The sequence below is a fragment of the Salvelinus fontinalis genome, chromosome 5 (genome assembly GCF_029448725.1).
Source record: "Salvelinus fontinalis isolate EN_2023a chromosome 5, ASM2944872v1, whole genome shotgun sequence".
Classification (NCBI taxonomy): Eukaryota; Metazoa; Chordata; class Actinopteri; order Salmoniformes; family Salmonidae; genus Salvelinus; species Salvelinus fontinalis.
In genome coordinates this window covers 35774764-35787270 of record NC_074669.1, presented here as the reverse complement: position 1 = coordinate 35787270, position 12507 = coordinate 35774764, and the positions used below count along the sequence as shown (strand labels likewise).

The 12507-nt window shown below is 43.8% G+C and overlaps 1 protein-coding gene across 2 annotated transcripts in view; it reads left to right on the top strand.

The window, feature by feature from the left end:
* Positions 1 to 12507, top strand: part of LOC129855525 (inactive tyrosine-protein kinase transmembrane receptor ROR1-like) — a 175854-nt gene that overhangs the window by 108347 nt on the left and 55000 nt on the right. For both annotated transcript variants that reach the window (XR_008759519.1, XM_055923288.1), the window contains exon 2: positions 6552 to 6599. Coding sequence is in view for 1 of the 2 variants with exons in the window: in XM_055923288.1 (XP_055779263.1) it covers positions 6552 to 6599 (48 nt within the window). In the remaining variant the exon portion in view is untranslated. The remainder of the gene's footprint in view (positions 1 to 6551; positions 6600 to 12507) is intronic.

Here is a 12507-nt window from a genome sequence, read left to right as displayed (position 1 = left end):
CCACAATGCCACGCCTGTAGTAACAGCAGCGCGTGGGTGTGCGTGTTTGTACACATGCTTGAGTGTGCGCGACATGTGTTCATGCGTGCGTCGTACGTGTACGTAGCTCCACAATGCCACGCCTGTAGTAACAGCAGCGCGTGGGTGTGCGTGTTTGTACACATGCTTGAGTGTGCGCGACATATGTTCATGCGTGCGTCGTACGTGTACGTAGCTCCACAATGCCACGCCCGTAGTAACAGCAGCGCGTGGGTGTGCGTGTTTGTATACACGCTTGAGTGTGCGCGACATATGTTCATGCGTGCGTCGTACGTGTACGTAGCTCCACAATGCCACTCCTGTAGTAACAGCATAACCACTGAGCCAGAGTCAGCTGTTTCCTTCGTTTCCCGACCTGACCTTTTTGTTCTGTTTCATCTTAGCTGGTCCAGGATCAGCCACTGTGACCAGCTCTAACCAGGCCCTATTTTTAGGCTTTCATTAGCAAATCTCCAATTTACCAGATATTCCTTGATTGTGTACTGACAGGGGTTGGGTTGAGGTAGCATGCAGATGTGCTCTAAACAGAGGAGGGTTAACAGGGCCTCTCGTCTGGTTTGATATTCCCCTGAACCGACCGGATGGGATAGTTTGGCTTTTCATGAAACAGGCCCTTCTATAGTACACTTACCTAGCCCCCCTCTCCTCTTTCTTTCTTCCCTCTCTCCACATCCACTTCCTCTGTAGGGTCCTCACCTGGCTCCGCTTCACTGGCTTCACTGTGTTAGGAGAGCCAACGGGCCGTGAAGCCTCTCTCATCTTTCCCGTCTGCCCTGTTCATTTTTCCTCTCCTCTCCTCCCTCCCCTCTCAACTTTCCTCCTTCTGGATTTTTCTTACTATGATTAAATCACAAAACCTAGTGTGTTATAACTCACGAGACTATGTTTGTAGTTTTATTAGTTAGGGTAAAACTACAACTCCCTTCCAGATCGAGCACACACAGCAGTATCATCCACCCCCACAAGTGTGAGTTGGGCTAACTGCTAAAACATTCCACCAACACTCATTTAAATGGGTTGAAATATACCTGATTAAAATGCTGCGGTGTTTTTTTACAGTCATGTTACTGTAACCGTGTTTATAGCAGAGGAGTCTGGTGGGAGGAGCTATACGAGGACGGCTCATTGATACCATTTGATACCATTCCATTTATTCCATTCTAGCCATTACAATGACCCCTTCCCCCAATAGCTCCAGCCATCAACATCCTCTGGTTTATAGCCATGTTATATAGCAGTATAGCCTCATCTCATCAGCCTGCCTATCTGCCTGCCACACTAACAGGTGCAGCAGGCCTACACCATGCAGCCTCATTAGCCCAGGCTAATTTCCTGACACTACGCTGAGCTGCACTGGGCTCGTTAATTCCTCCCAACATGCCATGCGTTCAACTGCAGATTATCACCCAATTAACACCTCCCAGTCAGTCCCACCACAGCTCTCATAGGTCCTCTACTGACTCACACTCTGCCACTCCACTCTCACTGCCATGTCCCTCTGCGCTGAACCCAGCTGGTACAGCTGCTGTTGCTAAAAATGTTAGAAATGCAAGGGCGCCACTTTCGTTTTAGAAGTGTGGGGGGGGGGTATAACCTGGCGGGGGGGTCTGGGTGTCCTCCCCCAGAATTTTTTTGAGACATCTAAAGCTCATTTTCACACAATCCAATATGCAGTCTCTATTTAGAACAAAAATTAAGCAAAAATGCCCACAGTCATTATTTGTTTTGGGTGTGTTAGGCCAAGGCCAGAGTGACAACCCACAGGACGGCAGACCCCAGAGCCAGGCCTGAGCAGCCCACAGCTAGCGATTGCCTAAATACGTATCTCCCCTGATGTGGGCATGTTTTCAACACAGACTCATTTAGTCGTACTGTATTCCATATAAGGGATCCAGACCTTATTAAAGTTGCCCAGTATACCCGTAATCTTGTAATAAATCAAATATAGTGATGTAACGGCTGTCTTCCTCCTCAGACGAGGAGGAGTAGTAAGGATCGGAGGACCAATGCGCAGCGTGGTACGTGTTCATGCTCTTTATTAAAACAGTCGAACACTGAAACAAAACAATAAACAACACGTGAAATAACCAACCGAAACAGTTCCGTGTGGAATACACAGGCACAGAAAATAAACACCCACGAAACACAGGTGGAAAAAGGCTACCTAAGTATGATTCTCAATCAGAGACAACTAACGACACCTGCCTCTGATTGAGAATCATACCAGGCCAAAAAAAAAAAAAACATAGATAACCCACCCAACTCACGCCCTGACCATACTAAAACAAAGAAATAACAAAGATCAGAACGTGACAAGTGATACATAACTTGACATTGTGGGAGGATAACCAACCTTCCAATTAATGGCAATGTGTTACTTAGGCACTTTGAAAGCTTGGTTACACAGTTTCTTCAGAGTGGTTTAGACCTCTGCGCCACTCAGGGGCCCCAGATAACAGTCTCCAGTATCATCATTTCCAAGCAAACAAATACAGGGAGAAGGGAGAATCTGTAGACATGCTGAGATAAAAAGAACATACTCTTAGCTAGGATTCAGCCAGCCTTCACAAAACCATAACATATGTAAATATGTCCTATTTTGTCTTTTACACATCCAGCAGAGGAATAACATTTCTGAGTGATGTAATTCAGTTTCACTGGCATATAGTACATTCTATGGGTGGCCTTAAACTGCAGTGATTTATGTCTGAGATGATATGAACATGACTGGGCATTCTAACATATCTGTATCCATTCAGCATCATCAATTGCTTCTCACATTTTTATTTGACACGTTTTGTGTCACCGGGAAAGGTCTCTATCAACCTTTGATAATGTTTGGCAATCAACTTTGGAGGTGTCAGACTGCATTTAAAATAGAATATGGCTTGTCCAGTGATTGAGAGAAAATGTGGTATCTGCAACAATTCACCTCACCTTTTGTCACAGACTGGTCTTCCCTGGCTGCCTGACCGTGCTGAGACCCCAGTCACCATCTGAACCTCCTAAAATGAGGCACGACAAAGAATCGCCTTGGTGTACATTTATACATTATATTATCCAAGAAGATAATCAATGGTTCAATAATTGAAATTATCATTATTCCCAGATCCCAGACTGATGTCCTGTAGCTACTGTCTACTCATCAATTCAAGATGGAACTTTGTATCATTCACTGAATATACTGCAAAATTCACCTGAGCTCCGTAGACTGGTCTTCCCTGGCTGTCTGACCCTGCTGGGACTCGTGTCACCATCGGATCCTGCTAAGACATGATGAGCATAGTGTTGTGTACTGACTGCACTAGAGCTGCATTCCCGCGGGATGCCTGCGGGAACCTGCAGGTCCCGACAGAGATCATTGCGTCGCGGTCGTCGTTGTTCATGCTGCGGTCAGACAGACGACTTTGGGATGAAAATCTTGTTGTTGTCCCACAGGTTATTTGGAAACGGTCCTCTTTCTGCTTTTTATGCGTTTGTCTAACTATTGAATTAAAAGCACATATTTTTCGCATTATTCACACACTCAGAGTTCGCTGCTTCAACTTCAGTAGCCTACCTCTCCTAGATGGGCGTGAGAGTTCAAGTGTGCCTAGTGTGTGTTGTCTCACTGAAATAGAGTAGGCTGCCTGCTGTACATGGCCTTGAGAATCAAGTGCTGAAAAAAATTATTATGAAATTAACTTAAATATGATTATACTGTAGTTTATGACAGAGTCTGTAGATAAATATTGGTAATGGAAAGAAGAGGAGGGCGCTCAACCAACATGAGTCGAAGTGCAATCAAAAGATGTAATCATCATGGAAAAGGAAAAGTCACAATGTGCACATAGGCTAGGCTACTAGGGTGAGCGAGTGTTGTGCCTTTTTAATTTTCAACAAGTATCGATTACCCATTTATTTGTCTCTGCCTGCAAATCGTCCTCCTAAAAGGTAGACTATATCCTATAGTACTATGCAAAACGTAGCAAGTGTCACTGTCATAATTCTTGCTGTTTCCAGTTCAGGAGCCATACCTGTGAGATCAGGTGTGCATATGGTCTCAGTTAAATAGAGTAGGCTATAGCCTATGTAGAGAAGCACGGGACACTTATATTTGAAAGGAAATATACTTCCTAAAATAGGCCTAAGATTAGACTATAGTTTACTACATTGCCTAGAAATAGGCCTAAATATTGGTCACCCATATTTCTCCATCTGAAAATCTTCCCACTCCTTAAAGGTAGGCTATAAAAATAGCTCAAGAGAAAGTGCAAGTTTCTCCAACTCTGCTCTCTTCAAACTACATCTAGCATATTGGCTGATATAGCCCCGTAATACAATATTAGGGCCATATGAGAATCTCTGGTAATTTGACCTATGTATGAAGTTATTTTTTGCTGCCTCACATAAGCCTAAAATAACATTAGGAGACTGCGGTTGGGGTTGGTACCAGTTCTTGCGGTAGCGGGTGGGACTCAGACAGAATGCCAGCGGGTGCAGGATGAAGAAATTGGTCCTGTGCAGACCTCTACTGTGCACCGTGATAGTAAAACCAGCAACGTTAGAGCTGTTTATTACTGTGTCACTGTGAAAAGTAGGGAATTAGCTAGGGAAACTGGCAGATCAATAACGTTACATTGACATACTGACTAATAAAACTCACAATGCACTGAAAAATTGTCAGAATATCAATCTTCAATCGTTTGGCCGATGGTTTCATTGTTTGATTCAGGTCTAGTTTGATTGAGGCAAAAATAATAGCTAACGTTAGCCAACTTTTGGCCAGCTCTCTCTCTAGCGGCACATCAACTGGCGAAAGCTAGCCAAGTTCATTTACTTCTGAAACGAGACAAAACAAAGACTACAAAACATTTCCATACAAACAACAGCTGTTGGATAGCCAACTCATATCACTATCTGACAGATATCTAGAGGCTAGAGCTGACCTGGTAGCTACTGTACTAGCTAGCATAGCTTATTCATCCACCTCAGTCGAGAGGAGATGAACCATTAGCTAGAGTGACATGTCAGTTACAATACTAGCTCAGCACTGCGACTGAACACTAGTTTAGTTTTTTTCTGTCAAGTTACCTTGCCAACTACATCCGTCAACTAAGAAAAACTGGGGGCGGGACAAAAATGCAATTTAAGAGGGGACATGCCCCCTCCGTCCCCAGGTTGAAAGTTACGCCCCTGCATAAATGTGTTATTTCAATCATAAAATGTATAAAAATGAGACCTTGCTAATGTTGTGTTTGATTTTGATTATCGTATTTTGCTACTGGAGGATAGTGTATAGTATATTGTATGATATATTATGGATAGTGAAGTGCGTGAGTACACTTTGAGTCTGTTTGAAAGGTTCTGGTGAGCAGGTGTGGCTCCAGTTAGGTTACTTACAGTACAGTCTGAGGCTGTGACAGAAAAGGCCCATGTCTGTCTGTCTGTCCGTCTGTCAGCACTCTGTCCATCCGTCAAAATTAAACAAACACAGTAACCTGCAGAGAGTATGTCCCATTAAACACCCTCACTCCAACATGGCTGTGGGAACTCACTACATAACAGAGAGACACACAGCTAGAGGGAGAGAAAGAGAAACATGAGAGAAGGTGTAGAGAAAGAGTGGCTGAAAGATAGGGGTGCAGTGAGAGGAAAGAAGTGGAAGTCTGGAGAAAGGATGGTAGTGTGTGTGTGTGTGTGTGTGTGTGTGTGTGTGTGTGTGTGTGTGTGTGTGTGTGTGTGTGTGTGTGTGTGTGTGTGTGTGTGTGTGTGTGTGTGTGTGTGTGTGTGTGTGTGTGTGTGTGTGTGTGTGTGTGTGTGTAAGAGAACGAGAGAGACAATATCCCACAGCTCCTGCCTCCTGCTGTAAACTCCCTGTTTATTGTCCAGTGCAGAGATATTACATTGGACAGATATCACCTCTTGGCCTGCGGACAGTGGATGTGAATAGTTCTCTCTGCCTGCAGCCTAATATCTGGTTAAGACACACCGCCTGCGTCCCAAATGGCACCCTGTTCCCTACATAGTGCACTACTTTTGAAAAAGGGTCCCACAGGGGAAAAGGGTACCCATTTGGGATGCGGACACAGAGAGGAGAGCCGTCTGTCGTCAGGTATTAATAATACCGTAGCCTACTGGGGCATGACTCTATGGTGTCCCCTGTCTGATACTACCGGCATCTGGTCTTCAGGAATAACATTATTATCATCATCACCCAGGGATGAACTGTTTTAACCCTGTTTCTCTCTTCATTTCAAATGTATAACTCGCCCAAGAAGCATCGGGGTGGGGTGTCTGAAGTTTGCTTTTCTCTCCGTCTGTGGAACTGACTCGTGTTGAATGATACCATCGTACCCCCGATGCCACTTCATTTTGGGTCACGGCAGAGCCTCAGAACCAGCCATCACCATGTCTTGAGACATCTTGAGACGCAGGTGACGGCTGGGTATGCTGATAGCAGTAGTACTGCAGAAGCAACCCACTAACCATATGATCTCTCCTCCTCTCTCTCTCTCTCTCTCTCTCTACAGGGTTTGAAGACCCTAGTGTGATGGGCGCTTCCACTTGGAACAGCTCAGGTGAGAGATCGCACACACGCACACACCACACACACACACACACAGTGGTGTACACAAGCAAACAAACGAAGATAAAAAAAACAAGCCAGTTAGAATGACACAGTTGTGACTTACATGTAGAGACATGGATGGGACAAAGATAAACCAATGTGTGGACTTGTTAACTGTGATGCCGATTTTTGTCCAGTTGTGTCAATGTGGTTTACTCGATGCACTTCGGACAACAATTCACGTCACTGGTCCTGTGTTGTTTGTGTGTATCAGCTGTTCCACTTGGCTATGCCTTTCACACGGTGGCTAAGATCTTATTCGAAGCCAAGGCAGAAGGAATCCTGTACTGTTTGTATAGCAGCAGCGCTACACTGTACACAGGTACAATGCTGTTGCTAGCTTGCTAACATGGGGCTCTGTTATCTGATGGAAGCATGCTGATTGGCCAGTGTTGTGTCTGGAGCCAGAAGGTGTTTTTGATTCGTCGAGCAGACACCATTCAGGTCCTATGACAGCAGCCGAGTCAATCTGCATAGTCCGTTTGCAGGAAAGTTTCATGTTTTATTGTCACGTGCACAAGTACAGTGAAATGTCTTTCTCGCAGGCTCTAAACTGACCAATGTAGTAATCAATATCAATTTAGTACTAAAAATAACATACGGTAAAACAAAAACCCACAAGAAATGAAAATAAGAAAAACACGAGAAAGGTTGTAAAAAACACGAGAAAGTATGTAAACTATATACAGGGTCAGTTCCAATACCATATTTACAATGTGCAGGGATACTGGAGTGATAGAGGTAGTCTGTATAAATGTGTGTGTGTGTGTGTGAAATATATAAACGCAACATTTAAAGTGTTGGTCCCATGTTTCATGAGCTGAAGTAAAAGATCCCAGAAATGTTCTTATTCCTCTCAAATGTTGTGCGCAAATATGTTTACATGCCTGTTAGTGAGCATTTTTCCTTTGCCAAGATAATCCATCCGCCTTACAGGTGTGTCATAAGCTGATTAAACAGCATGATCATTACACAGGTGCACCTTGTGCTGGGGACAATAAAAGGCCACTCTAGAATGTGCAGTTTTGACACACAACACAATGCCACAGATGTCTCAAGTTATGAGGGAGAGTGCAGTTGGCATGCTGACTACAGGAATGTCCACCAGAGCTGAGAATATTAATTTCTCTACCAAAGTTGTTTTAGATCATTTGGCAGTACGTTCAACCGGCCTCACAAGCGCAGACCATGTGTATGGTGTTGTGTGGGCGAACGATTTGCTGATGTCAACGTTGTGAATAGAGTGCCCAATGGCGGAAGTGGGGTTATGGTAAAGGCAGGCATAAGCTACGGACAACAAACACAATTGCATTTTATCAATGGTAATTTGAAAGCACAGATATACCGTGACGAGATCCTGAGGCCCATTGTGCCATTCATCTGCCTCCATCACCTCATGTTTCAGCATGGTAATGCATGGCCTCATGCTGCAAGGATCTGTACATAATTCCTGGAAGCTGAAAATGGCCCAGTTCTTCCATGGCCTGCATACTCACCAGACATCAAGCATGTTTAGGATGCTCTGGAGCGACGTATACAACAGCATGTTCCAGTTCCCACCAATATCCAGCAACTTCACACAGTTATTGAAGAGGAGTGGGACAACATTCCACAGGCCACAATCAACAGCCTGATCAGCTCTATGCGAAGAAGATGTGTCACGCTGCATGAGGCAAATGGTGGTCACACCAGATACTGACTGGTTTTCTGATCCACGCCCCTACCTTTTAATTTTAAGGTATCTGTGACCAACAGATGCATATCTATATTCCCAGTCATGTGAAATCCATAGATTAGGGCCTAATGAAGGTATTTCAATTGACCGGTTTTCTTTATATGAACTGTAACTCAGTCAAATCTTTACAATTGTTGCATGTTGCATTTATATTTTTGTTCAGTATATTTAGCAGTCTCATGGCTTGGGGATACAAGCTATTCAGGAGCCTGTTGGTGTCAGACTTGATGCTTCGGTACTGGTTCCTATGAGGAAGCAGAGAGACCAGTCTATGGATTGGGCGGCTGGAGTCTTTAACGATTTTCCGGGGATTCCTCCTGATGGGGAAGAGGCGCTGTCGCGCCCTCTTCACAACTGTGCGCGTGTGGACCATTTTAGTGATTTGAACACCAAGGAACTTGAAGTTCTCGACCCACACTACTGCTGCCTCAATGTGGATGGGATACTGCCGCCCTGTTTCCTGTCGTCCACGATCAGCTCCTTGGTCTTATTCCAAGGATCTGTCATTTAGCTTAGCGCCAACCTCAGTGTTAATCGAGGGCTTTTAATTAGGGAAGCAGCGAACCTTCATTCAGATGACCGTGTCTCGACGGAGCGAGTCACGAGTACTTCCTGAAGGAGACTCATTATTGTCGCTGTCTGACTTTGACGACAGAGCTGATTATATTTTACAGCTCTTGAAACCGGAGTCTCTTTTTCCTGGGGTTTTCCCCATAGACATATGTACTGTATGTTTATGTACTGTAGATCATTGGGTTTTCCACACCTTGTAGTGAGGCGGAGTTGGCTGGCAGTAGACTGTACAGTGCGTCACCGTTGTGGTTAACATACATAGATGATGTTGTAACAGCTTTGCATCACTGTTACATTGTGGAACATCCTAGTGAGAATACAAAGTGATTATACACTTAGTGTGCTTGTAATGTGTTTGGCACGTCTTGAGAGTATAAGTTTCCATCTAGCTTTCACACACACGCAAGCAGGCACACACGCGCACACACACACACACTCTCCTGGTAGTTATTTTGCTTTGAAAAGGTCTAATATGGATTTAGAGTTTCACCTTTGCCAGAGCGGGCTGCAGTGTAGAGCCAGGTAGCTCATCATCCTTCCCATGTTATGGTAGCTGTGCTCCAGCTCAGGTTTCTAGCCTGTCTCCTGCTGTGAGGTCCAGGCCAGCAGACAGTCTACTCTATGGCAGTATTAGGTCTGTATTAAAAGTTGCAGTACGCAGAAATCGATCTGCCATTTCCTGATTGCTAAAACTCGAATAGTTCGCCTAATTTCAGTTTATGTGACAAAATAAGCTAGTATAGTGTAGAGAATCACTGTACCATCTAAGCCGGCTGTGAAATATATTTTCCATAACCAAAAATATTGTTGTTTCATCCGTTTTGAATGTTGTGTACAAAACCGAAAGTAAAAGATGCATAAACAAAACTGAAGAATGGGGAGCATAGAAATAGCCCACATAGAACACATCTACCGCTTCTTAGACTTGCTTTCGATTATAATGATAGATCTATAACTCATATTTCTATGTGGATTTTGTCAGGTCACCCAAAAAGTGACATATTGCCACTTTAACCAGTGACTCACTTACAGTAGAGGTAGAATGCAGCTGAAGTAGGGTGATTTGGGTGGGTTTGACGTGTGTGTGTGTGTGTGTGTGTGTGTGTGTGTGTGTGTGTGTGTGTGTGTGTGTGTGTGTGTGTGTGTGTGTGTGTGTGTGTGTGTGTGTGTGTGTGTGTGTGTGTGTGTGTGTGTGTGCATGCTTTCCCCTCTCAGACACAGGTCCAAACAAAGTCACTGTAATAAAGAGAGGGGCGATGATGGGAACAATTTAGTAATCTGCTGATGTTAAAGAAATGTCAAGAGCCCGGCTGAGTTTTGGTTTCGGAGGGATTGGGTTGCCAATCACCACAACACTCCACACAAGACAATTAGGGGAAGAATGGGTTTGTTGTACGAACATTGGCAGGACATATCTCTCCTCCTTTCTCTTCCATCTCTATTATCTATCATTATGGCAGTCAGTGGAGTGTGCAAGCGGGCTGTTCCAATAGTCATTTCAGAAGGAAAGTGCATCGTAGAAATATTTTGTACCATTTATTCAGCAATGAATAATGCAAGTCTTGGCAATATAGGCTCTGCTCCTTCAGGGTAACTCACTGTCTGAGCAAAAGATCCATATAAAATATAGTCTACGGGCAGTGAGTGCGGTAAACTATACCAATCCCCCCCAGGCAGGAACACAGAACCTAACAGGTGGAGGCAGGTTGGTGGTGGGAGCAAGAAGCCAGTGCATAGTACCAGTAGCAAGAAGAGAGCAGACCCGTATAGCTTAAATACCCAACCAATAAGGTAGGCATGATTGATACAAGCCTCTAATATCTGAACTGGTTCCGCACAATTTCTAAATAAAACGAAAACACCACGTAAAAATATGTTGAACAATTTATTCAGCAATGGATAATGCAAGTCTTGGCGATATAGGCTCTGCTCCTTCAGGGTAACTCACTGTCCGAGCAAAGCGAGCTATACCGATCCCCAAAACAGCAGAACCTTACGCCAGATGACTACGTGCAGCTACGACAGAAGCACTGTTGAAATAGTATCAAATGACCACCTAAAGGCATCCGATCATGCAAATCAGTCCTAAATAGAATGTTAACCATACGTGCATACTGAGTGACGTATAACTCCTATCTATCCCTTGATGACGTCCCGCCGGGTACCCTCGCTGGAAGAAGCGGACCAAGGTGCAGCGTTGTGTGCGTACATTACTTTTTATTTGGAATGACGCCAACAAAAACAATAAACAATACAAAACGACTGTGAAGCTTACAGGGCTAAGTGCCACAAACAAAAGTCAACTACCCACAATGAAAGGAGGGAAAAAGGGCTACCTAAGTATGGTTCCCAATCAGAGACAACGATAGACAGCTGTCCCTGATTGAGAACCACACCCGGCCAAAACATAGAAACACAAAATCATAGAAAACAAAACATAGAATGCACACCCCAAGTCACACCCTGACCAAACCAAATAGAGACATAAAAAGGCTCTCTAAGGTCAGGGCGTGACCATCTTTCTATCTGCCACAAAGCAGGGTGAACCCAGCCACCCTAAAGAACAGAACTATATGAGTAGCCTAATCATCTATGGCCTACATGAAATATCTACTATAAGCAACCTAAGCAATAAGCACCCAACCATCTGTACTGATATGCACTGAACTTCATTACGATGTCTGTAAATAAAGCCCTTTAGTGGGGAAAAACTCATTCTGATTGGCTGGGTCTGGCTGCCCAGTGGGTGACTTTCCCAGTCATGTGAAATCCATAGATTAAGGCCTGATGAATTTATTTCAATTGACTGATTTCGTTATATAAACTCATGTCATGTTGCGTTTTTATTTTTGTTCAGTATAGTATGAAAGACATGAAAAAAACTAAATGCTCATAAAATGAATTAATACCAGTACTAATATATGACTAGAATGAAGTGCTCGCTACAATAGTATAGAGTAAGACCAGCCACTACAATAATACTGCTAGAACACAAGATGGATGTGTAAAATGCATGACACATGACTAGAAATGCTAATAAATAGCCTAAATCTACTGCTGCAAATAAGAATGAAGTAAATATACAGTTGAAGTCGGAAGTTTACATACACCTTAGCCAAATACATTTAAACTCAGTTTTTCATAATTCCTGACATTTAATCCTAGTAAAAATTCCCTGTCTTAGGTCAGTTAGGATCACCACTTTATTTTAAGAATGTGAAATGTCAGAATAATAGTAGAGAGAATTATTTATTTCAGCTTTTATTTCTTTCATCACATTCCCAGTGGGTCAGAAGTTTACATACACTCAATTAGTATTTGGTAGCATTGCCTTTAAATTGTGGTCAAACGTGGGATAAAACGTTTCGGGTAGCCTTCCTCAAGCTTCCAACAATAGGTTGGGTGAATTTTGTCCCATTCCTCCTGACAGAGCTGGTGTAACTGAGTCAGGTTTGTAGGCCTCCTTGCTCGCACACGCTTTTTCAGTTCTGCCCACAAATTTTCTGTAGGATCTAGGTCAGGGCTTTGTGCCGGCCACACCAATACCTTG